At 39.9% G+C, this 27,266-nt stretch overlaps 3 protein-coding genes and 1 pseudogene across 3 annotated transcripts in view; 1 reads left to right on the plus strand and 3 right to left on the minus strand.

Annotated features, from left to right (window-relative positions):
- Positions 1-27,266, plus strand: part of LOC125006495 (dedicator of cytokinesis protein 3-like) — a 148,339-nt gene that overhangs the window by 43,543 nt on the left and 77,530 nt on the right. The window lies entirely within an intron of this gene.
- LOC125006470 lies at positions 4,089-5,993 on the minus strand (annotated as a pseudogene).
- LOC125006457 (nuclear factor 7, brain-like) lies at positions 13,593-15,692 on the minus strand. Its single transcript, XM_047582504.1, has one exon. The coding sequence runs from the start codon at positions 15,286-15,288 to the stop codon at positions 13,900-13,902; it is 1,389 nt and encodes a 462-aa protein (XP_047438460.1). The 5' UTR covers positions 15,289-15,692; the 3' UTR covers positions 13,593-13,899.
- Positions 21,516-23,528, minus strand: LOC125006456 (nuclear factor 7, ovary-like). The gene has a single exon (XM_047582503.1). It carries the CDS (start codon positions 23,209-23,211, stop codon positions 21,823-21,825), a length of 1,389 nt encoding a protein of 462 aa, XP_047438459.1. The 5' UTR covers positions 23,212-23,528; the 3' UTR covers positions 21,516-21,822.

Here is a 27,266-nt window from a genome sequence, read left to right on the forward strand (position 1 = left end):
AGAACAAAGGCTAAAGATCTTGTTCATCAAGGTTTTGTCCTTCCACCTCAACTCTTTGGACTATACACCAGTGACCTCCTATCTAACTACAGCTCAGTAAAAACATTAAAATATGCAGATAACACAACAATAATCAACCTCATAACCAACAACCATGAATCAAAATACCAGGACTCAGTGGACAGCACAGTCAAATGTGCTGACAACATCCTCCAACTTCTAAAACAACACAAATCACATCATCATCATCATCATCATCATCCTCATTACACGCTCTGATCACAGTTGTTAATTTGCAGTTTACATTGTTTAGTGCACAAATGTCATATTATGCCAACACACAGTCTGGTTAATGTGGGTATACAATCCTTATGTGGGTTGTTCTAGACCAGGGGGATTCAATTCAAACTCAAAGAGGTCCAGTTACTAGGTCCCAACCTAATGTCACTTGAGATAGTGTACCCTGATGTAAATAAAATCAACAACGTACGCACATTTCTATATCATTTATTGTCAAATTTCAAGTGTTTTCAAAGTAATAGTCTATTCTTTTAACATACCAATAGTCTGAACTTATAGAACTACAATCTATTTGATTGTCTTGGCCATTGATGACGCTCCTGGCGTATTAACAATATTAGCGGCGCATGCAGGAATGATTTATCTTTATTAACCATTTAAAGCCTGAAGGATCCGTCAAAGCGGCCGATTTTGATTTACTGTAACTCACAGTTGTTTGCACTATTAACAATATTCAAAGTGTGGCTGAACACTGGGAAGTTGTGCTTTTACCTGGAAGACCTTTGTGACATCTCAAGGGTAGAACTGACTTAGTTTTTACCAACAAATTCCTCCAAACAACTCTCTCTTCCTGGGGCTCCTGAACCTGGAGCTGACAGCAGCGCTGCGTCATCATTATCCTATGGCAGCTTTTATTTTTCAGAAAGCGCAACTTCCCAGTGTTCAACCACACTTTGAGTTTCATCTGTGAGTTACGGTAATTCAAGTACCGCAAGCTTCTTTTTGTGCGCACACGGATGTTCAGGTCTTAAAGGGTTGATATTAGAATTTTAACGGGTCCGGGGAGAACCGTCACTGGATCCGTACCCGGACCAGGGTCCAGCATTTGGTGATGCCTGGTTTAGATGGATTCTTTTCTTTTAGTATCTTTTTAGCAGCACTGCAGGTTTAGTTTTGATGTTTGTGTTGTAGAGTGATTAATTGTGTTACCAATAAATAAAAATTTTAATGAAAATTCAGTTAGAAATCTTTGTTGAGAGTCTGTTGCAACAAAATTATGATAAACCTTTTTGTACCTCTTACTATATTTTATTTTTTGATCTTCCCTTTCCCAACCATATTTAATTTGCCTATAATTTTCCAGGAAACTTTGAAGGTTAGTGTTGTACTATAACTGAAATTTTGATGCTTGTGTAATCATCCTGTCTAAAGTTAGTAAACTTGTTTTTTCTATGACATTTCTCCTCAAGTAATGTTTCCACAAAATCCAAATAAGCTTGAACAAACCTTTAAATGGTGAGTTAGTAAAAACAGACACCTGGTATATGTCCAACAAACTTTCTCTCAATATCAGTTTAATGCTTCTACAGAATGCTCTTCCATTGTGAGTTGCTGGATACAGTTACCTCCAGGAAGCTTGTGTAGTGTAGCAGACTGTCCATAAACTAAACCATAAACTAAGGAACCTCGTTCCACCAGGATACAAAGGAACAAAACCAAAATCACTGGGAAAAACAAGGCTGAGATGTACTAGCTTTATATTGTGTGGAGGACCACAGATCATTTCTGATTATATAATTTAATTATGAACATCACTTTATTTATTATTAGTCCCAACACAACTTCACTTTTCTATAGTCTTTTAGTTTTAAGTTCTTTTTATTTCGTCTTGAATAAAAAAGTTCCAAATAATACATCTCCTTTCGTTTTTGACTCTGTAGTTTTCTGAGAATGGATCTCTGGTTGTTGTGATCTGTTGATGAACTGAGGCCTCAAGCTTGTCAGGATATTATCTGTCTGCTTCTTACCAGGATGAACCCACTCATTTAGAAACATCAGAAACCTCCTTCTCTTCAGGATCTCACCAGAGATAACCACCCATACGCTACATCATGCTAACAGACACAAACAGACTCTACAGACACACCAGGAATCACATTTACTCTCTGTCTCCACTTCTTCCTGTCGGTCCTGTGAAGGAATCTGCTGCTTCCAGCTTCAAACTTAGAATTCTACAAGGTTTCAGCTATTTGTTAACACTCGTTCCCTGATAAGGACAAAAGTGTCCGATTCCATTTTTTACATAACTTAGCAGTAATTGTTCCATTGTTACCATTAAAAGACAAAACTGTCCTCTTCAAAAACGCCCTAAACATAACATATGTTAATATTTTTTTCCTGTATCTTTTACATAACGTTTTCATCCACTTCAGTCCTAATCATAAATACCACAAATATTTTTATTAATTTCTGACTATTAACCTTTACATGCCAGTGTTTGTGACGGTTGTTGTTTGAAAGAAAACTAAGTTTTGTGCCCGATTTACAAAAATTGTTGTCGCCATTAACGGACAAAAGTGTCCTCTTCCAATGAGCCCTAAAAATACAGTAGGTTAAATCCCAGCAACAACAGACCTAAAAGTAGAAAGAACGTGGAACACCTCCCCCAGTATGTTTTAAACTTGTGTTGTTACCTGGAAATGTCAAAATAAAAAGTTGAATTCATTATCAGGTTTGTAAGACTCTGTCAGGGTCTGAGTAAACAGCATCAACGTGCCTTCACCCTGCTCTGCCTCCTTACGTCCCGCTGACAGATGGAGCTGGTTTAAGGTGAACAGAGGAAGGTGTGAAAGGAGATGGAGGATGCAGTGGGAAGTATTTTTACAAGTGCAGTGCTCGTCTCCACGGTGACAGTCGTCTCCAGTTAAGATCAGAGTGAGATGACCACTGACCTACAGCTGACCCTCGTATCAGCGAGTGATTGAATTCATCTGTTGGATGAGGATGTTAAGATGGTTGTAACAGAATCAAACCAGATGAGACGTGTGTGATCTTGTTATGTTCAGAACTTTCCATGTGACGTAGAGTAACACTTTAAACAGCGGCCTTTCCTCCTGGAGGCCAAGGGAAGCCATGCTGCCTCTGTTTTTATCAGACTGTACTGACACCAGGGCTGGGTTCACAATCCTTTGTTTCTGGAATTTGTCTTTCTCTGCCTTCAAACACATTCAGATAATAATAACAATAAAAAACTAACTCCAAGTTAAGTTCAAACCTTCAGATCCCTGTACTGGTTTTCTAAACGATGTTTGTGAAATTTACAGAGTAAATGTTTAGTATTTTAACTACAGTTTTCTTTTCATTCTGATTCCTCACTTCATTGGAATCCTGAGTGACTCTTCTTCATAACTATTATTCCACAATATTCACTCATCGTGCTAATAAAATAGTTCTTTAAGTTAATCTACTGCAGTAAATTCTTCTCCCACCAGTAGAAAATGTTGTAAACACCTGATTAGACATGAAAAGTCACTGATATACATTTTTGCTCATATGGCCCAGCCCTAGCTGACAATGGTTTCCTTTGGCCTCAGACCAACATAGTACCTTCATCATCAAACCATTGAATGAAATAGTAGATGAGCAGCTTTGTTTTGACATTTCTTTATCAGAATGAACATGCACAGTGATGGAGGATTCAGTAAAAAACTAATCTGTGCTGTGCACTAAGCTGAGGGCAGTAAATGAGTTATTTAAGTCAAGAGACGATGCAGTGGTGTGTGTTCACAGTGAGTGTTAGATAACCAGCGTGTTTAAGGAAACTGGACGCTCCAATAGTTCATTCCATTACATGAAATAGTGACATACAGCAACATGCTCTTTTTTGTCCCCACCACATAAAAAGCTACAGATCAGAGTTTTTGTCTCACTTGGCTTCCTCAAAGACATCCTGGCTTTACAGTGTTTGCATCCTTCACAAATATTTACATTTCTGCTGAAAATGACAAAAACATCAACAGATTTTAAAGTAGACAAAGAGAATCCAGTCAAACACATGGACACAAATATTAGACTTGAGAATTTATTCAATCAAGAACATGAATCATTGGTTAAAGTCAGTGAAGCATTGTCTCCAGGTCCTACATACTGCTTGCTTCAGGTCCTTTATAAAGAAAGTTATCATCTCTACATTCAACGTGTCTTAAGCTATAAACACAATGATCTACTTCCAACCACCAGATATTAAATGTGTTTTCATTGGTTCCAGTGACATAACTGACCCAACACCATGACAACAAAACTACAGTTTATATGATCACTGACATTGATTAGTTGTTACAGCCCAATAAACATTAATAATCATCCTGTTTATCTCTAACTGATCTGATTCACCGACACAGAGACATTCACTGGTAAAATCTTCACTGGTTTGAGTTCATCTCCAGTGTAAATGAATGGAAACATCCTCTCAGTGAAAGTGTGTGTGAAGGTGTGTATGTGTGTGTTAGTATCAAGATCAGAGAAGGACAGATTTCCTCTTTCCAGTCCAGATTCACTCTGATCCTCTGGAACTTCTTCTTTACTGGAGATAAGTGGAAGGAGCTGGTGGTGAATATGTGTAGTATTTACCTTCATAGAACATTATTCCACACAATCCAGATCGTATGTCTCCCTTCCTCTGGACAGACTCTGCTGACACACCCAGTAACCACCATGTGTTCTCTCCAACATCAACATCCCAGCTGTGAGTCCCTGAGTTAAAGCCCTCAGAGCCCAGGACAGAACAGCAAGAATCAAACCTCTCTGGATTATCAGGAAGTTGTTGTTCATCTCCTAATCTCACACTGGTCAGATCTTTAGACAGGATCAGTTCTGGATCAGCAGTTTTTGGATCCAGAATGACAGGAGTGTAGGAGACCAGGTCCTTCATGTTGTTCCAGATGTTGAAGGCCAGGTTGCCCAGATGTTTGGCCTGGTCTATCAGAGCTCCTGAGGGCAGCTGTGGATCATCCAGCAGGGGGCAGCGCTGGACTCTTTCCACTGCAGCCTTGTAGTTGTTGAGGAATGAGACGTCTTCAGCTCTCAGCTCCTCCTCTGTGGCTCTGACTGTGTCTGAAAGAGCTGCTATCTCTCTGCTCAGAGCCTCCATCTTCTCCTTCATCATCTGACTCTTCTGCTCCTCTTCCTCCCTCAGTGCAGCCATCCTGGCCTCCTCTTCCTCTGCTAGAAACTGGTGAAGCTTCTTGAACTGCTCCTTAATCTGCCTCTCTGTGTGTCGGGCCTGGACCTTGATGTGTTTTTTCTGTTGCATCAAACTTCACTTTAACTCGTTCATAAACCTTTAACTTCTCCTTTAAGGGCTCCAGAGTTTCCTGAAGGTTCTTCTTTAGATCTGTTGCAGCTTCATCGATGGGTCTGAATCTGTGGTTGGAGTGTTTTCTTGAATCTCTGCAGACGACACACACTGGGTGCTGATGGTCCAGACAGAAGAGTCTGAGTTTCTCAGAGTGCAGACTGCAGAGAGCCTCTGGAGATCTCTGATCTCTCTCCTGTAAGAAGGACTCACACAGGTTCTTCAACACCAGACTAACAGGTGGATCATCTCTTGAAGATCTTCTCTTACAAACTGGACACTGGTGTGTTGGTTTTGTCTCTCCACCAGTTCTTCAGACAGACTTTACAGAAGCTGTGGCTACATGACAGAAGAACAGGATCTCTGAAGACCTCCTGACAGACCGGACAGCAGAGATCCTCCTCTAATCTGGAAGCCATTTAGTCTCTGAGTGAAGCTGGAACACAGCAGACACAAAGTCCAGTCAGTCATGGTTTCAGTGCAGAGCTGTTCAGCCTGAATTTTTATATAATTATCCATTTATTTATTTGTTTTTGCTGATTTGAGGCTCAGAGGACCATCCCTGAGGAGACTACTACTATGTGCAGTACAACAATTCATAATCCATGAGTCACAAAGGACAAATAAATATAATAAACATCTATTAATCACAGAAAAAAATATATATAAAATGCTACATAAAACTCAAATACTACAAATAAAAATCAACATATCAACCATCGAAACATACTGTCATTGCGGCAAATGGTGGAAACATCCGCTACTGACATTGTCAGTTTTTGTTATTTGGGGCTGTTCTTGTTATTGTCTAAATTTTTGGGTTAATAAATGTTAAATTAATGAAAATGGTGTTTCTTCTCATACATTATTCGTAATATCAAAGGGAACTTTTACTTATTTCATTAAAATTCAGACCAAATAGGAAAAGCACTCATGTAAATAACAGTATCCCTAACTTATTGTGAGTAGTGTACGTACATGCATTATTAGAAAGAGCGAGAGTAATCATTATGCAGAACTTCTAAATGCGTCACAGAGTGACTCTAATAAATCTTGTCGAGTACTGAACAAAGACATTTTACCGCGGTATACGGTATTACCGTGACTAATTAAAATTACGAAGCAGCGTCTATTTACACAGACCACCTCGAGTGGGCGGAAGCCGGACACAGAAAAAACAAAGAGAATCCGGTGGATTTTCAAAATAAAATACTGCCGGTCTAAAAAACAGACAAAAGCGAAACTTATTAACTACGTAGCATATTTACACACGTAGAAGCATGTTTAGAAGAACATAAACCGGGGAAATGGCCAAATCTGAGCGAGTAAACAACGTCTGCCGGGCTAAACGCTTCTGAAACGCTCCCGGTAGGTTTTGAAGTTGTGTGCAGGACGAACCAAATACACGACGCTCACGCAACGCGCCGCGGACGAGCCCGACGGCTTCACCAAACTGTTGGCTTGGGCCTCCACCGTTCAGACACTGAATACCAGACACTGATAATGAACTATAACAACATAATGTGCACAATATTAACTACTTTTATTAGCAACAGCTTAAGAAGTACAAATACAACAGTCAAACAATTAATTTAACATAATGATCCAGAACAGTGGACATAGAATCATTTTTAGGCATTGAATTAATTATATCTTATATTTAATCCTTAGCTCCTATATAAGTGCACTGCAATTTTTAATGACATCACATAAATCATAAATCACATAATAACTGTAATAATACTGGTAAAATATGAAATATTAATTTTAAATCAGAAACGTAATCACTTCCTTGTTTTCATGACACACCAGACAGCACAGAAAGCAGCAAAGGCCTTTCTACTAGTTTCTTTACTTTCACTTTGAGTATTTGAGATTTTTTTAGTCAGACGCTAGTTTATTTGATTATTCATGTCCCAGTTGTGTAATGAAGGTGAATCTTACCGTTTTGTGTCTTTGAGTCTCTGAACTGTTTCAGGAATAATCTTTCTCTGGTTGATCTCTGGTTCTGGATCTCAGGTTAGTGGGTGGGGCTCTCAGGTTAGTGGGTGGGGCTCTCAGGTTAGTGGGTGGGGCGATCTCAGGTTAGTGGGTGGGGCGATCTCAGGTTAGTGGGTGGGCTTTCTCAGGATTGGGGGGGGTTGTATAATCATATCATTATTTCCGTAATGTAGGCATGAACATGTCTGTGATGTCCACATGATTTGTGACATTTTAAAATATGAATCAGCACATTTAAATAAGGAATATAGACGCATAACCTCATTTGTTGAGGAAATTCATACACAACTGGAAAACACAACACAGACTGCTTTACCTTCTTCCTCTTGGCACACCTCAAACCCCAAACTACACCCGTTAAAGACTCCTGTCTGCTTTGCAAACAGCACTAACTGATCTACTAAGAGACCATCAATGTAGCCCTCCACTACACTCTACACCACCTACATTCATCTAGGATCCTCCACTTTCTGCTGAACAGAGAACAAAGGCTAAAGATCTTGTTCATCAAGGTTTTGTCCTTCCACCTCAACTCTTTGGACTATACACCAGTGACCTCCTATCTAACTACAGCTCAGTAAAAACATTAAAATATGCAGATAACACAACAATAATCAACCTCATAACCAACAACCATGAATCAAAATACCAGGACTCAGTGGACAGCACAGTCAAATGTGCTGACAACATCCTCCAACTTCTAAAACAACACAAATCACATCATCATCATCATCATCATCATCCTCATTACACGCTCTGATCACAGTTGTTAATTTGCAGTTTACATTGTTTAGTGCACAAATGTCATATTATGCCAACACACAGTCTGGTTAATGTGGGTATACAATCCTTATGTGGGTTGTTCTAGACCAGGGGGATTCAATTCAAACTCAAAGAGGTCCAGTTACTAGGTCCCAACCTAATGTCACTTGAGATAGTGTACCCTGATGTAAATAAAATCAACAACGTACGCACATTTCTATATCATTTATTGTCAAATTTCAAGTGTTTTCAAAGTAATAGTCTATTCTTTTAACATACCAATAGTCTGAACTTATAGAACTACAATCTATTTGATTGTCTTGGCCATTGATGACGCTCCTGGCGTATTAACAATATTAGCGGCGCATGCAGGAATGATTTATCTTTATTAACCATTTAAAGCCTGAAGGATCCGTCAAAGCGGCCGATTTTGATTTACTGTAACTCACAGTTGTTTGCACTATTAACAATATTCAAAGTGTGGCTGAACACTGGGAAGTTGTGCTTTTACCTGGAAGACCTTTGTGACATCTCAAGGGTAGAACTGACTTAGTTTTTACCAACAAATTCCTCCAAACATCTCTCTCTTCCTGGGGCTCCTGAACCTGGAGCTGACAGCAGCGCTGCGTCATCATTATCCTATGGCAGCTTTTATTTTTCAGAAAGCGCAACTTCCCAGTGTTCAACCACACTTTGAGTTTCATCTGTGAGTTACGGTAATTCAAGTACCGCAAGCTTCTTTTTGTGCGCACACGGATGTTCAGGTCTTAAAGGGTTGATATTAGAATTTTAACGGGTCCGGGGAGAACCGTCACTGGATCCGTACCCGACCAGGGTCCAGCATTTGGTGATGCCTGGTTTAGATGGATTCTTTTCTTTTAGTATCTTTTCAGCAGCACTGCAGGTTTAGTTTTGATGTTTGTGTTGTAGAGTGATTAATTGTGTTACCAATAAATAAAAATTTTAACGAAAGTTCAGTTAGAAATCTTTGTTGAGAGTCTGTTGCAACAAAATTATGATAAACCTTTTTGTACCTCTTACTATATTTTATTTTTTGATCTTCCCTTTCCCAACATATTAATTTGCCTTATTGTCCAGAACTTTAAGGTTGTGTACATAATGAAATTTTGATTGGTAGCTCCTGGCTAAAGTAGGACTGTTTTTCCCCACAAAAATCCAAATAAGCTTGAACAAACCATAAATGGTGAGTTAGTAAAAACAGACACCTGGTATATGTCCAACAAACTTTCTCTCAATATCAGTTTAATGCTTCTACAGAATGCTTTCCATTGTGAGTTGCTGGATACAGTTACCTCCAGGAAGCTTGTGTAGTGTAGCAGACTGTCCATAAACTAAACCATAAACTAAGGAACCTCGTTCCACCAGGATACAAAGGAACAACAACAAAATCACTGGGAAAAACAAGGCTGAGATGTACTAGCTTTAATATTGTGTGGAGGACCACAGATCATTTCTGATTATATTAAGAGTCTTAGTTATGAACATCACTTCTATCTTTTAGTTTAGTTTTTTGCTTGAAAACAGTAAATGATATCTCCTCGTGGCTCTGAGTTTTAGATGGATCTCTGTTGGTTGTTGATGAACTGAGGCCTCAAGCTTGTCAGGATATTATCTGTCTGCTTCTTACCAGGATGAACCCACTCATTTAGAAACATCAGAAACCTCCTTCTCTTCAGGATCTCACCAGAGATAACCACCCATACGCTACATCATGCTAACAGACACAAACAGACTCTACAGACACACCAGGAATCACATTTACTCTCTGTCTCCACTTCTTCCTGTCGGTCCTGTGAAGGAATCTGCTGCTTCCAGCTTCAAACTTAGAATTCTACAAGGTTTCAGCTATTTGTTAACACTCGTTCCCTGATAAGGACAAAAGTGTCCGATTCCATTTTTTACATAACTTAGCAGTAATTGTTCCATTGTTACCATTAAAAGACAAAACTGTCCTCTTCAAAAACGCCCTAAACATAACATATGTTAATATTTTTTCCTGTATATTTTACATAATGTTTTAATCCACTTCAGTCCTAATCATAAATACCAAAAATATTTTTATTAATTTCTGACTATTAACCTTTATATGCCAGTGTTTGTGACGGTTGTTGTTTGAAAGAAAACTAACTTTTGTGCCCGATTTACAAAAATTGTTACGTTGTCGCCATTAACGGACAAAAGTGTCCTCTTCCAATGAGCCCTAAAAATACAGCAGGTTAAATCCCAGCAACAACAGACCTAAAAGTAGAAAGAACGTGGAACACCTCCCCCAGTATGTTTTAAACTTGTGTTGTTACCTGGAAATGTCAAAATAAAAAGTTGAATTCATTATCAGGTTTGTAAGACTCTGTCAGGGTCTGAGTAAACAGCATCAACGTGCCTTCACCCTGCTCTGCCTCCTTACGTCCCGCTGACAGATGGAGCTGGTTTAAGGTGAACAGAGGAAGGTGTGAAAGGAGATGGAGGATGCAGTGGGAAGTATTTTTACAAGTGCAGTGCTCGTCTCCACGGTGACAGTCGTCTCCAGTTAAGATCAGAGTGAGATGACCACTGACCTACAGCTGACCCTCGTATCAGCGAGTGATTGAATTCAACCAACCAACCAACATCTACAAAACCAGAACAATAAACTACCTACAACAACTGGAAAAGGAGAAGGCCATCGACAGACTCCTTTATTACCGTCTGTACCCAGGGGAAGCCACACCGTGCATTTATGGTCTCCCCAAAATACACAAGGAGGGAGCCCCACTCAGACCCATTGTCAGTAGTATCAACTCTGTCACATATAACATTGCCAAGCATTTGGCATCCATCCTCTCTCCATTAGTAGGCAACACCCCACACCACATCGAAAACTCCAGGGACTTTGTGAACAAAGTCAAGGACATCACACTGGACCCAGAAGAAACCATCGTCTCCTATGATGTCACCTCTCTGTTCACCTGCATCCCCACGAGAGAAGCCACGGATGTAGTAAGGAAAAGACTACAAAAGGATGACACCTTGGCCTCAAGAACCAACCTCACCCCAGAACAAGTCTGTGTGTTACTCGACCTGTGCCTGACCACCACCTACTTTCAGTTCAATGGAGGTTTCTACAGGCAAAAACACGGCTGTGCGATGGGGTCCCCAGTGTCACCGATCGTGGCCAATCTCTACATGGAGGAAGTAGAGACCAGAGCTCTGGACACCTTTGCAGGTTCCACTCCCACCCACAGGTACAGGTATGTGGACGACACCTGGGTTAAAATCAAGACAAAGGAGGTGGAATCTTTCACTAAACACATCAACACAGTGGACAGCAACATCAAGTTCACCAGGGAGGACATCAGCGGGGCCTGTCTGGCCTTTTTGGACTGTTTGGTGCGTGTTGAAGGAGATCGAAGCCTCAACATAGAAGTATACAGGAAACCCACACACACAGATCAACACCTGTTATTTGACTCACACCACCCCCTGGAACACAAACTGGGAGTCATCAGAACCCTCCAGCACCGAGCACAGACTGTCCCCACCAGACAGGATGGCAAGGACAAGGAGGGAAAACACATTAAACAAACCCTCAAGACATGTGGATATCCCAACTGGGCCTTTGTCAAAGGCTCAAAAAGAAGGAAGGACAGGGAAGAGGAACAAAACAGAAGGAAGAACATCACCATCCCCTACATAGCTGGTGTATCAGCAATGTAGTGTACGCGGTTCAGTGTAGCGAGGAATGTACAGACTTGTACACTGGAGAAACAAAACAACCCATACACAAGCGCATGGCCAAACACAGGAGAGCCAGCTCATCAGGAAACGACTCAGCAGTCCACCTCCACCTGAAGGACAAAGGACACTCCTTTGAGGATAACAACGTCAAAGTCCTGGCCAGAGAGGACAGATGGTTTGAGAGAGGATTAAAGAAAGCCATCTATGTCAAACTGGAGAAACCTTCTCTAAACAGAGGAGGTGGACTGAGATTTAATTTACCAACTATTTATAATTCAGTTTTGACTTCTGTCCCCAAGAAGTTTCAACAACATTCACACATTGAGCCTCCAGGTTCCCATGGACAATAGCCTCGTTAGAGCTCTATTCATAGGGTAAGTTAGCCTAGGCACACAGTTCCCCCCATTCAAGGACAGGTAAGTATCAGCCATTATGGTAATTAGTGACCCCAGTTTCTGGTCAAGCAAGTTTCTGGTGGGTGTTACCCACAGAGTTTTTCCTATTTAAACCTCAATTTCCCACTAGTTTATCAGAACTGAAGAAGCTACTCAGATGAGTGGCGAAACGTCTTCAAGAAATTCTACAAGTCCAGCTGACCTTATTCAACGCTTTTTTGGATGATTGAATTCATCTGTTGGATGAGGATGTTAAGATGGTTGTAACAGAATCAAACCAGATGAGACGTGTGTGATCTTGTTATGTTCAGAACTTTCCATGTGACGTAAAGTAATACTTTAAACAGCGGCCTTTCCTCCTGGAGGCCAAGGGAAGCCATGCTGCCTCTGTTTTTATCAGACTGTACTGACACCAGGGCTGGGTTCACAATCCTTTGTTTCTGTCCTGAATGGAATTTGTCTTTCTCTGTCTTCAAACACATTCAAATAATAATAACAATAAAAAACTAACTCCAAGTTAAGTTCAAACCTTCAGATCCCTGTACTGGTTTTCTAAACAATGTTTGTGAAATTTACAGAGTAAATGTTTAGTATTTTAACTACAGTTTTCTTTTCATTCTGATTCCTCACTTCATTGGAATCCTGAGTGACTCTTCTTGGTAACTATTATTCCACAATATTCACTCATCATGCTAATAAAATAGTTCTTTAAGTTAATCTACTGCGGTAATTCTTCTCCCACCAGTAGAAAATGTTGTAAACACCTGATTAGACATGAAAAGTCACTGATATACATTTTTGCTCATATGGCCCAGCCCAAGCTGACAATGGTTTCCTTTGGCCTCAGACCAACATAGTACCTTCATCATCAAACCATTGAATGAAATAGTAGATGAGCAGCTTTGTTTTGACATTTCTTTATCAGAATGAACATGCACAGTGATGGAGGATTCAGTAAAAAACTAATCTGTGCTGTGCACTAAGCTGAGGGCAGTAAATGAGTTATTTAAGTCAAGAGGACGATGCAGTGGTGTGTGTTCACAGTGAGTGTTAGATAACCAGCGTGTTTAAGGAAACTGGACGCTCCAATAGTTCATTCCATTACATGAAATAGTGACATACAGCAACATGCTCTTTTATGTCCCCACCCCATAAAAACCTACAGATCAGAGTTTTTGTCTCACTTGGCTTCCTCAAAGACATCCTGGCTTTACAGTGTTTGCATCCTTCACAGATATTTACATTTCTGCGTAAAAATGACAAAAACATCAACAGATTTTTAAAGTAGACAAAGAGAATCCAGTCAAACACATGGGACACAAATATTAGACTTGAGAATTTATTCAATCAAGAACATGAATCATTGGTTAAAGTCAGTGAAGCATTGTCTCCAGGTCCTACATACTGCTTGCTTCAGGTCCTTTATAAAGAAAGTTATCATCTCTACATTCAACGTGTCTTAAGCTATAAACACAATGATCTACTTCCAACCACCAGATATTAAATGTGTTTTCATTGGTTCCAGTGACGTAACTGACCCAACATCATGACAACAAAACTACAGTTTATATGATCACTGACATTGATTAGTTGTTACAGCCCAATAAACATTAATAATCATCCTGCTTATCTCTAACTGATCTGATTCACTGACACAGAGACATTCACTGGTAAAATCTTCACCTTCTCCACAGTGTAAATGAATGGAAACATCCTCTCAGTGAAAGTGTGTGTGAAGGTGTGTATGTGTGTGTTAGTATCAAGATCAGAGAAGGACAGATTTCCTCTGTTCCAGTCCAGATTCACTCTGATCCTCTGGAGCTTCTTCTTTACTGGGAGATAAGTGGAAGGAGCTGATGGTGAATATGTTGAGTATTTACCTTCATAGAACATTATTCCACACAATCCAGATCGTATGCGTCCCTTCCTCTGGACAGACTCTGCTAACACACCCAGTAACAATCCTGTGTTATCTCCAACCTCAACATCCCAGCTGTGAGTCCCTGAGTTAAAGCCCTCAGAGCCCAGGACAGAACAGTTATAATCAAACCTCTCTGGATTATCAGGAAGTTGTTGTTTATCTCCTAACCTCACACTGGTCAGATCTTCAGACAGGATCAGATATGGATTAGCAGTGTTTGGATCCAGAATGACAGGAGTGTAGGAGACCAGGTCCTTCATGTTGTTCCAGATGTTGAAGGCCAGGTTGCCCAGATGTTTGGCCTGGTCTATCAGAGCTCCTGAGGGCAGCTGTGGATCATCCAGCAGGGGGCAGCGCTGGACTCTTTCCACTGCAGCCTTGTAGTTGTTGAGGAATGAGACGTCTTCAGCTCTCAGCTCCTCCTCTGTGGCTCTGACTGTGTCTGAAAGAGCTGCTATCTCTCTGCTCAGAGCCTCCATCTTCTCCTTCATCATCTGACTCTTCTGCTCCTCTTCCTCCCTCAGTGCAGCCATCCTGGCCTCCTCTTCCTCTGCTAGAAACTGGTGAAGCTTCTTGAACTGCTCCTTAATCTGCCTCTCTGTGTGTCGGGCCTGGACCTTGATGTGTTTTTCTGTTGCATCAAACTTCACTTTAACTTCTTCATAAACCTTTAACTTCTCCTTTAAGAGCTCCAGAGTTTCCTGAAGGTTCTTCTTGTGCTGTGGTGCAGCTTCTTCGATGGGTCTGAATCTGTGGTTGGAGTGTTTTTCTGAATCTCTGCAGACGAGACACACTGGCTGCTGATGGTCCAGACAGAAGAGTCTGAGTTTCTCAGAGTGCAGACTGCAGAGAGCCTCTGGAGATCTCTGATCTCTCTCCTGTAAGAAGGACTCACACAGGTTCCTCAGCACCAAGTTTAAAGGTGGATCATCTCTTGAAGATCTTCTCTTACAAACTGGACACTCCTGTGTTGGTTTGTCTCTCCACCAGTTCTTCAGACAGACTTTACAGAAGCTGTGGCTACATGACAGAAGAACAGGATCTCTGAAGACCTCCTGACAGACCGGACAGCAGAGATCCTCCTCTAATCTGGAAGCCATTTAGTCTCTGAGTGAAGCTGGAACACAGCAGACACAAAGTCCAGTCAGTCATGGTTTCAGTGCAGAGCTGCTCAGCCTGAATTTTTATATAATTATCCATTTATTTATTTGTTTTTGCTGATTTGAGGCTCAGAGGACCATCCCTGAGGAGACTACTACTATGTGCAGTACAACAATTCATAATCCATGAGTCACAAAGGACAAATAAATATAATAAAATCTATTAATCACAGAAAAAAATATATATAAATGCTACATAAAACCCAAATACTACAAATAAAAATCAACATATCAACCATCGAAACATACTGTCATTGCGGCAAATGGTGGAAACATCCGCTACTGACATTGTCAGTTTTTGTTATTTGGGGCTGTTCTTGTTATTGTCTAAATTTTTGGGTTAATTAATGTTAAACTAATTAAAATGGTGTTTCTTCTCATACGTTATTCGTAATATCAAAGGGAACTTTTACTTATTTCATTAAAATTCAGACCAAATAGGAAAAGCACTCATGTAAATAACAGTATCCCTGACTTATTGTGAGTAGTGTACGTACATGCATTATTAGAAAGAGCGAGAGTAATCATTATGCAGAACTTCTAAATGCGTCACAGGGTGACTCTAATAAATCTTGTCGAGTACTGAACAAAGACATTTTACCGCGGTATACGGTATTACCGTGACTAATTAAAATTACGAAGCAGCGTCTATTTACACAGACCACCTCGAGTGAGCGGAAGCCGGACACAGAAAAACAAAGAGAATCCGGTGGATTTTCAAAATAAAATACTGCCGGTCTAAAAAACAGACAAAAGCGAAACTTATTAACTACGCAGCATATTTACACACGTAGAAGCATGTTTAGAAGAACATAAACCGGGGAAATGGCCAAATCTGAGCGAGTAAACAACGTCTGCCGGGCTAAACGCTTCTGAAACGCTCCCGGTAGGTTTTGAAGTTGTGTGCAGGACGAACCAAATACACGACGCTCACGCAACGCGCCGCGGACGAGCCCGACGGCTTCACCAAACTGTTGGCTTGGGCCTCCACCGTTCAGACACTGAATACCAGACACTGATAATGAGACTATAACAACATAATGTGCACAATATTAACTACTTTTATTAGCAACAGCTTAAGAAGTACAAATACAACAGTCAAACAATTAATTTAACATAATGATCCAGAACAGTGGACATAGAATCATGTTTTAGGCATTGAATTAATTATATCTTATATTTAATCCTTATCTCCTATATAAGTGCACTGCAATTTTTAATGACATCACATAAATCATAAATCACATGATAACTGTAATAATACTGGTAAAATGTGAAATATTAATTTTAAATCAGAAACTTAATCACTTCCTTGTTTTCATGACACACCAGACAGCACAGAAAGCAGGAAAGGCCTTTCTACTAGTTTCTTTACTTTCACTTTGAGTATTTGAGTATTTTTTAGTCAGACACTAGTTTATTTGATTATTCATGTCCTAGTTGTGTAATGAAGGTGAATCTTATCGTTTTGTGTCTTTGAGTCTCTGAACTGTTTCAGGAATAATCTGTTCTCTGGTTGATCTCTGGTCAGTGGGTGGGGCTTTCTCAGGTTAGTGGGTGGGGTGATCTCAGGTTAGTGGGTGGGGCTTTCTCAGGATGGGGGGGTGTATAATCATATCATTATTTCCGTAATGTAGGCATGAACATGTCTGTGATGTGCACATGATTTGTGACATTTTAAAACATGAATCAGAACATTTAAATAAGGAACATAGACGCATAACCTCATTTGTTGAGGAAATTCATACACAACTGGAAAACACAACACAGACTGCTTTACCTTCTTCCTCTTGGCACACCTCAAACCCCAAACTACACCCGTTAAAGACTCCTGTCTGCTTTGCAAACAGCACTAACTGATCTACTAAGAGACCATCAATGTAGCCCTCCACTACACTCTACACCACCTACATTCATCTAGGATCCTCCACTTTCTGCTGAACAGAGGACAAAGGCTAAAGATCTTGTTCATCAAGGTTTTGTCCTTCCACCTCAACTCTTTGGACTATACACCAGTGACCTCCTATCTAACTACAGCTCAGTAAAAACATTAAAATATGCAGATAACACAACAACAGTCAACCTCATAACCAACAACCATGAATCACAATACCAGGACTCAGTGGACAGCACAGTCAAATGTGCTGACAACATCCTCCAACTTCTAAAACAACACAAATCACATCATCATCATCATCATCATCATCATCATTACACGCTCTGATCACAGTTGTTAATTTGCAGTTTACATTGTTTAGTGCACAAATGTCATATTATGCCAACACACAGTCTGGTTAATGTGGTTATACAATCCTTATGTGGGTTGTTCTAGACCAGGGAGATTCAATTCAAACTCAAAGAGGTCCAGTTACTGACATTTCCTCCCAGCAAAGATCTGAATCTAATGTCACTTGAAATAGTGTACCCTGATGTCAATAAAATCAACAACGTACGCACATTTCTATATCATTTAATGTCAAATATCAAGTGTTTTCAAAGTAATAGTCTATACTTTTAACATACCAATAGTCTGAACTTATAGAACTACAATCTATTTGATTGTCTTGGCCATTGATGACGCTCCTGACGTATTAACAATATTAGCGGCGCATGCAGGAATGATTTATCTTTATTAACCATTTAAAGCCTGAAGGATCCGTCAAAGCGGCCGATTTTGATTTACTGTAACTCACAGTTGTTTGCACTGTTAACAATATTCATAGTGTGGCTGAACACTGGGAAGTTGTGCTTTTGCCTGGAAGACCTTTGTGACATCTCAAGGGTAGAACTGACTTAGTTTTTACCAACAAATTCCTCCAAACATCTCTCTCTTCCTGGGGCTCCTGAACCTGGAGCTGACAGCAGCGCTGCGTCATCATTATCCTATGGCAGCTTTTATTTTTCAGAAAGCGCAACTTCCCAGTGTTCAACCACACTTTGAGTTCCATCTGTGAGTTACGGTAATTCAAGTACCGCAAGCTTCTTTTTGTGCGCACACGGATGTTCAGGTCTTAAAGGGTTGATATTAGATTTTTAACGGGTCCGGGGAGAACCGTCACTGGATCCGTACCCGGACCAGGGTCCAGCATTTGGTGATGCCTGGTTTAGATGGATTCTTTTCTTTTAGTATCTTTTTAGCAGCACTGCAGGTTTAGTTTTGATGTTTGTGTTGTAGGGTGATTAATTGTGTTACCAATAAATAAAAATTTTAATGAAAATTCAGTTAGAAATCTTTGTTGAGAGTCTGTTGCAACAAAATTATGATAAACTTTTTGTACCTCTTACTATATTTTATTTTTTGATCTTCCCTTTCCCAACATATTAATTGGCCTTATTGTCCAGAACTTTGAGGTTATGGGATCTGTTACAACATAATACCAGATGTATTCTGGGAAAACATGTTCCGCTTGCACACGCTCACTAGCTCGCCCTCAAGCATTCAGGTTGCGGGTAACTGCAGTACACTTGATCTTTTTAAATACTTTTAGGTTACTTGACCATATTCATGTAATCACCATCCTGTCACTGAGACAACATACAAGATTCAAGATTAATTTATTGTCATTATGTGTGTACATAATGACATTTTGAATGGTAGCTCCTGGCTAAAGTAGGACTGTTTTTCCCCACAAAAATCCAAATAAGCTTGAACAAACCATTAATGGTGAGTTAGTAAAAATAGACACCTGGTATATGTCCAACAAACTTTCTCTCAATATCAGTTTAATGCTTCTACAGAATGCTCTTCCATTGTGAGTTGCTGGATACAGTTACCTCCAGGAAGCTTGTGTAGTGTAGCAGACTGTCCATAAACTAAACCATAAACTAAGGAACCTCGTTCCACCAGGATACAAAGGAACAAAAACAAAATCACTGGGAAAAAACAAGGCTGAGATGTACTAGCTTTAATATTGTGTGGAGGACCACAGATCATTTCTGATTATATTAAGAGTCTTAGTTATGAACATCACTTCTATCTTTTAGTTTAGTTTTTTGCTTGAAAACAGTAAATGATATCTCCTCGTGGCTCTGAGTTTTAGATGGATCTCTGTTGGTTATTGATGAACTGAGGCCTCAAGCTTGTCAGGATATTATCTGTCTGCTTCTTACCAGGATGAACCCACTCATTTAGAAACATCAGAAACCTCCTTCTCTTCAGGATCTCACCAGAGATAACCACCCATACGCTACATCATGCTAACAGACACAAACAGACTCTACAGACACACCAGGAATCACATTTACTCTCTGTCTCCACTTCTTCCTGTCGGTCCTGTGAAGGAATCTGCTGCTTCCAGCTTCAAACTTAGAATTCTACAAGGTTTCAGCTATTTGTTAACACTCGTTCGCTGATAAGGACAAAAGTGTCCGATTCCATTTTTTACATAACTTAGCAGTAATTGTTCAGTTGTTACCATTAAAAGACAAAAGTGTCCTCTTCAAAAACGCCCTAAACGTAACATATGTTAATATTTTTTTCCTGTATCTTTTACATAATGTTTTAATCCACTTCAGTCCTAATCATAAATACCAAAAATATTTTTATTAATTTCTGACTATTAACCTTTACATGCCAGTGTTTGTGACGGTTGTTGTTTGAAAGAAAACTAACTTTTGTGCCCGATTTACAAAAATTGTTACGTTGTAGCCATTAACGGACAAAAGTGTCCTCTTGCAATGAGCCCTAAAAATACAGCAGGTTAAATCCCAGCAACAACAGACCTAAAAGTAGAAAGAACGTGGAACACCTCCCCCAGTGTGTTTTAAACTTGTGTTGTTACCTGGAAATGTCAAAATAAAAAGTTGAATTCATTATCAGGTTTGTAAGACTCTGTCAGGGTCTGAGTAAACAGCATCAACGTGCCTTCACCCTGCTCTGCCTCCTTACGTCCCGCTGACAGATGGAGCTGGTTTAAGGTGAACAGAGGAAGGTGTGAAAGGAGATGGAGGATGCAGTGGGAAGTATTTTTACAAGTGCAGTGCTCGTCTCCACGGTGACAGTCGTCTCCAGTTAAGATCAGAGTGAGATGATCACTGACCTACAGCTGACCCTCGTATCAGCGAGTGATTGAATTCATCTGTTGGATGAGGATGTTAAGATGGTTGTAACAGAATCAAACCAGATGAGACGTGTGTGATCTTGTTACGTTCAGAACTTTCCATGTGACGTAGAGTAACACTTTAAACAGCGGCCTTTCCTCCTGGAGGCCAAGGGAAGCCATGCTGCCTCTGTTTTTATCAGACTGTACTGACACCAGGGCTGGGTTCATAATCCTTTGTTTCTGTCCTGAATGGAATTTGTCTTTCTCTGCCTTCAAACACATTCAAATAATAATAACAATAAAAAACTAACTCCAAGTTAAGTTCAAACCTTCAGATCCCTGTACTGGTTTTCTAAACGATGTTTGTGAAATTTACAGAGTAAATGTTTAGTATTTTAACTACAGTTTTCTTTTCATTCTGATTCCTCACTTCATTGGAATCCTGAGTGACTCTTCTTCCTAACTATTATTCCATAATATTCACTCATCATGCTAATAAAATAGTTCTTTAAGTTAATCTACTGCAGTAATTCTTCTCCCACCAGTAGAAAATGTTGTAAACACCTGATTAGACATGAAAAGTCACTGATATACATTTTTGCTCATATGGCCCAGCCCAAGCTGACAATGGTTTCCTTTGGCCTCAGACCAACATAGTACCTTCACCATCAAACCATTGAATGAAATAGTAGATGAGCAGCTTTGTTTTGACATTTCTTTATCAGAATGAACATGCACAGTGATGGAGGATTCAGTAAAAAACTAATCTGTGCTGTGCACTAAGCTGAGGGCAGTAAATGAGTTATTTAAGTCAAGAGGACGATGCAGTGGTGTGTGTTCACAGTGAGTGTTAGATAACCAGCGTGTTTAAGGAAACTGGACGCTCCAATAGTTCATTCCATTACATGAAATAGTGACATACAGCAACATGCTCTTTTATGTCCCCACCACATAAAAACCTACAGATCAGAGTTTTTGTCTCACTTGGCTTCCTCAAAGACATCCTGGCTTTACAGTGTTTGCATCCTTCACAAATATTTACATTTCTGCGTAAAAATGACAAAAACATCAACAGATTTTTAAAGTAGACAAAGAGAATCCAGTCAAACACATGGAACACAAACATTAGACTTGAGAATTTATTCAATCAAGAACATGAATCATTGGTTAAAGTCAGTGAAGCATTGTCTCCAGGTCCTACATACTGCTTGCTTCAGGTCCTTTATAAAGAAAGTTATCATCTCTAGATTCAACGTGTCTTAAGCTATAAACACAATGATCTAGTTCCAACCACCAGATATTAAATGTGTTTTCATTGGTTCCAGTGACGTAACTGACCCAACACCATGACAACAAAACTACAGTTTATATGATCACTGACATTGATTAGTTGTTACAGCCCAATAAACATTAATAATCATCCTGTTTATCTCTAACTGATCTGATTCACTGACACAGAGACATTCACTGGTAAAATCTTCACTTCATCCACAGTGAAAATGTATGGAAACATCCTCTCAGTGAAAGTGTGTGTGAAGGTGTGTATGTGTGTGTTAGTATCAAGATCAGAGAAGGACAGATTTCCTCTGTTCCAGTCCAGATTCACTCTGATCCTCTGGAGCTTCTTCTTTACTGGGAGAACAGTGGGAGGAGCTGATGGTGAATCTGTTATGTATTCACCTTCATTTAACCATATTCCCCACAATCCCGATCGTATGCTTCCCTTCCTCTGGACAGACTCTGCTAACACACCCAGAAACCAGAATGTGTTATCTCCAACATCAACATCCCAGCTGTGAGTCCCTGAGTTAAAGCCCTCAGAGCCCAGGACGGAACAGTAATAATCAAACCTCTCTGGATTATCAGGAAGTTGTTGTTTATCTCCTTCTCTCACACTGGTCAGATCTTCAGACAGGATCAGTTTTCTTCCAGCAGTGTTTGGATCCAGAATGACAGGAGTGTAGGAGACCAGGTCCTTCATGTTGTTCCAGATGTTGAAGGCCAGGTTGCCCAGATGTTTGGCCTGGTCTATCAGAGCTCCTGAGGGCAGCTGTGGAGCATCCAGCAGGGGGCAGCGCTGGACTCTTTCCACTGCAGCCTTGTAGTTGTTGAGGAATGAGACGTCTTCAGCTCTCAGCTCCTCCTCTGTGGCTCTGACTGTGTCTGAAAGAGCTGCTATCTCTCTGCTCAGAGCCTCCATCTTCTCCTTCATCATCTGACTCTTCTGCTCCTCTTCCTCCCTCAGTGCAGCCATCCTGGCCTCCTCTTCCTCTGCTAGAAACTGGTGAAGCTTCTTGAACTGCTCCTTAATCTGCCTCTCTGTGTGTCGGGCCTGGACCTTGATGTGTTTTTCTGTTTCATCAAACTTCACTTTAACTTCTTCATAAACCTTTAACTTCTCCTTTAAGGGCTCCAGAGTTTCCTGAAGGTTCTTCTTGTGCTGTGGTGCAGCTTCATTGATGGGTCTGAATCTGTGGTTGGAGTGTTTTTGTGAATCTCTGCAGACGACACACACTGGCTGCTGATGGTCCAGACAGAAGAGTCTGAGTTTCTCAGAGTGCAGACTGCAGAGAGCCTCTGGAGATCTCTGATCTCTCTCCTGTAAGAAGGACTCACACAGGTTCTTTAACACCAGACTAACAGGTGGATCATCTCTTGAAGATCTTCTCTTACAAACTGGACACTGGTGTAATGGTTTGTCTCTCCACCAGTTCTTCAGACAGACTTTACAGAAGCTGTGGCTACATGACAGAAGAACAGGATCTCTGAAGACCTCCTGACAGACCGGACAGCAGAGATCCTCCTCTAATCTGGAAGCCATTTAGTCTCTGAGTGAAGCTGGAACACAGCAGACACAAAGTCCAGTCAGTCATGGTTTCAGTGCAGAGCTGCTCAGCCTGAATTTTTATATAATTATCCATTTATTTATTTGTTTTTGCTGATTTGAGGCTCAGAGGACCATCCCTGAGGAGACTACTACTATGTGCAGTACAACAATTCATAATCCATGAGTCACAAAGGACAAATAAATATAATAAAATCTATTAATCACAGAAAAAATATATATAAATGCTACATAAAACCCAAATACTACAAATAAAAATCAACATATCAACCATCGAAACATACTGTCATTGCAGAAAATGGTGGAAACATCCGCTACTGACATTGTCAGTTTTTGTTATTTGGGGCTGTTCTTGTTATTGTCTAAATTTTTGGGTTAATAAATGTTAAATTAATGAAAATGGTGTTTCTTCTCATACATTATTCGTAATATCAAAGGGAACTTTTACTTATTTCATTAAAATTCAGACCAAATAGGAAAAGAACTCATGTAAATAACAATATCCCTAACTTATTGTGAGTAGTGTACGTACATGCATTATTAGAAAGAGCGAGAGTAATCATTATGCAGAACTTCTAAATGCGTCACAGGGTGACTCTAATAAATCTTGTCGAGTACTGAACAAAGACATTTTACCGCGGTATACGGTATTACCGTGACTAATTAAAATTACGAAGCAGCGTCTATTTGCACAGACCACCTCGACTGGGCGGAAGCCGGACACAGAAAAAACAAAGAGAATCCGGTGGATTTTCAAAATAAAATACTGCCGGTCTAAAAAACAGACAAAACCGAAACTTATTAACTACGCAGCATATTTACACACGTAGAAGCATGTTTAGAAGAACATAAACCGGGGAAATGGCCAAATCTGAGCGAGTAAACAACGTCTGCCGGGCTAAACGCTTCTGAAACGCTCCCGGTAGGTTTTGAAGTTGTGTGCACTGTTGGCTTGTGCCTACACCGTTCAGACACTGAATACCAGACACTGATAATGAGACTATAACAACATAATGTGCACAATATTAACTACTTTTATTAGCAACAGCTTAAGAAGTGCAAATACAACAGTCAAACAATTCATTTAACATAATGATCCAGAACAGTGGACATAGAATCATTTTTAGGCACTGAATTAATTATATCTTATATTTAATCCTTAGCTCCTATATAAGTGCACTACATTTTTTAATGACATCACATAAATCATAAATCACATAATAACTGTAATAATACTGGTAAAATGTGAAATATTAATTTTAAATCAGAAACGTAATCACTTCCTTGTTTTCATGACACACCAGACAGCACAGAAAGCAGGAAAGGCCTTTCTACTAGTTTCTTTACTTTCACTTTGAGTATTTGAGTATTTTTTAGTCAGACGCTAGTTTATTTGATTATTCATGTCCTAGTTGTGTAATGAAGGTGAATCTTACCGTTTTGTGTCTTTGAGTCTCTGAACTGTTTTAGGAATAATCTGTTCTCTGGTTGATCTCTGGTCAGTGGGTGGGGCTTTCTCAGGTTAGTGGGTGGGGTGATCTCTGGTTAGTGGGTGGGGCTTTCTCAGGTTAGTGGGTGGGGCAATGTCAGGTTAGTGGGTGGATGTGGGGTGTATAATCATATAATTATTTCCGTAATGTAGGCATGAACATGTCTGTGATGTCCACATGATTTGTGACATTTTAAAATATGAATCAGAACATTTAAATAAGGAATATATACGCATAACCTCATTTGTTTAGGAAATGCATACACAACTGGAAAACACAACACAGACTGCTTTACCTTCTTCCTCTTGGCACACCTCAAACCCCAAACTACACCCGTTAAAGACTCCTGTCTGCTTTGCAAACAGCACTAACTGATCTACTAAGAGACCATCAATGTAGCCCTCCACTACACTCTACACCACCTACATTCATCTAGGATCCTCCACTTTCTGCTGAACAGAGAACAAAGGCTAAAAATCTTGTTCATCAAGGTTTTGTGCTTCCACCTCAACTCTTTGGACTATACACCAGTGACCTCCTATCTAACTACAGCTCAGTAAAAACATTAAAGTATGCAGATAACACAACAACATATTAATTTGCCTTATTGTCCAGAACTTTGAGGTTATGGGATCTGTTACAACATAATACCAGATGTATTCTGGGAAAAAATGTTCCGCTTGCACACGCTCACTAGCTCGCCCTCAAGCATTCAGGTTGCGGGTAACTGCAGTACACTTGATCTTTTTAAATACTTTTAGGTTACTTGACCATATTCATGTAATCACCATCCTGTCACTGAGACAACATACAAGATTCAAGATTTATTTATTGTCATTATGTGTGTACATAATGACATTTTGAATGGTAGCTCCTGGCTAAAGTAGGACTGTTTTTCCCACAAAAATCCAAATAAGCTTGAACAAACCATAAATGGTGAGTTAGTAAAAACAGACACCTGGTATATGTCCAACAAACTTTCTCTCAATATCAGTTTAATGCTTCTACAGAATGCTCTTCCATTGTGAGTTGCTGGATACAGTTACCTCCAGGAAGCTTGTGTAGTGTAGCAGACTGTCCATAAACTAAACCATAAACTAAGGAACCTCGTTCCACCAGGATACAAAGGAACAACAACAAAATCACTGGGAAAAACAAGGCTGAGATGTACTAGCTTTAATATTGTGTGGAGGACCACAGATCATTTCTGATTATATTAAGAATCTTAATTATGAACATCACTTCTATCTCATTCCACCTATTTATTTATCCCCATTATTCACACACTTCAACATTTACTCAGTGGAGAAGTAGTAAATAAAAATATAACATTTATTTTCTCAAGAAAACTCACATGTCCTCTACACGTTCCTGCTCCTGGTTTCAATCTGTCAGTAACACGAACAAAGTCCACATGTGAACAAAGGGCACGTCCTCATTAAATTACTACTACACATCTTAAACAATAGATTTTCAGCTCTTTGACTCAGATTTAGTTTTTTGCTTGAAAACAGTAAATGATGTCTCCTCGTGGCTCTGAGTTTTAGATGGATCTCTGTTGGTTGTTGATGAACTGAGGCCTCAAGCTTGTCAGGATATTATCTGTCTGCTTCTTACCAGGATGAACCCACTCATTTAGAAACATCAGAAACCTCCTTCTCTTCAGGATCTCACCAGAGATAACCACCCATACGCTACATCATGCTAACAGACACAAACAGACTCTACAGACACACCAGGAATCACATTTACTCTCTGTCTCCACTTCTTCCTGTCGGTCCTGTGAAGGAATCTGCTGCTTCCAGCTTCAAACTTAGAATTCTACAAGGTTTCAGCTATTTGTTAACACTCGTTCCCTGATAAGGACAAAAGTGTCCGATTCCATTTTTTACATAACTTAGCAGTAATTGTTCCATTGTTACCATTAAAAGACAAAAGTGTCCTCTTCAAAAACGCCCTAAACGTAACATATGTTAATATTTTTTTCCTGTATCTTTTACATAATGTTTTAATCCACTTCAGTCCTAATCATAAATACCAAAAATATTTTTATTAATTTCTGACTATTAACCTTTATATGCCAGTGTTTGTGACGGTTGTTGTTTGAAAGAAAACTAACTTTTGTGCCCGATTTACAAAAATTGTTACGTTGTAGCCATTAACGGACAAAAGTGTCCTCTTGCAATGAGCCCTAAAAATACAGCAGGTTAAATCCCAGCAACAACAGACCTAAAAGTAGAAAGAACGTGGAACACCTCCCCCAGTATGTTTTAAACTTGTGTTGTTACCTGGAAATGTCAAAATAAAAAGTTGAATTCATTATCAGGTTTGTAAGACTCTGTCAGGGTCTGAGTAAACAGCATCAACGTGCCTTCACCCTGCTCTGCCTCCTTACGTCCCGCTGACAGATGGAGCTGGTTTAAGGTGAACAGAGGAAGGTGTGAAAGGAGATGGAGGATGCAGTGGGAAGTATTTTTACAAGTGCAGTGCTCGTCTCCACGGTGACAGTCGTCTCCAGTTAAGATCAGAGTGAGATGACCA

This window comes from Mugil cephalus, chromosome 4 (assembly GCF_022458985.1).
Source record: "Mugil cephalus isolate CIBA_MC_2020 chromosome 4, CIBA_Mcephalus_1.1, whole genome shotgun sequence".
Lineage (NCBI taxonomy): Eukaryota > Metazoa > Chordata > Actinopteri > Mugiliformes > Mugilidae > Mugil > Mugil cephalus.

Bases quoted from the DNA above. Each gene is read 5' to 3' on its own strand.
- LOC125006457 (XM_047582504.1), bottom strand. From the start codon at position 15,288: ATGGCTTCCAGATTAGAGGAGGATCTCTGCTGTCCGGTCTGTCAGGAG.
- LOC125006456 (XM_047582503.1), bottom strand. From the start codon at position 23,211: ATGGCTTCCAGATTAGAGGAGGATCTCTGCTGTCCGGTCTGTCAGGAG.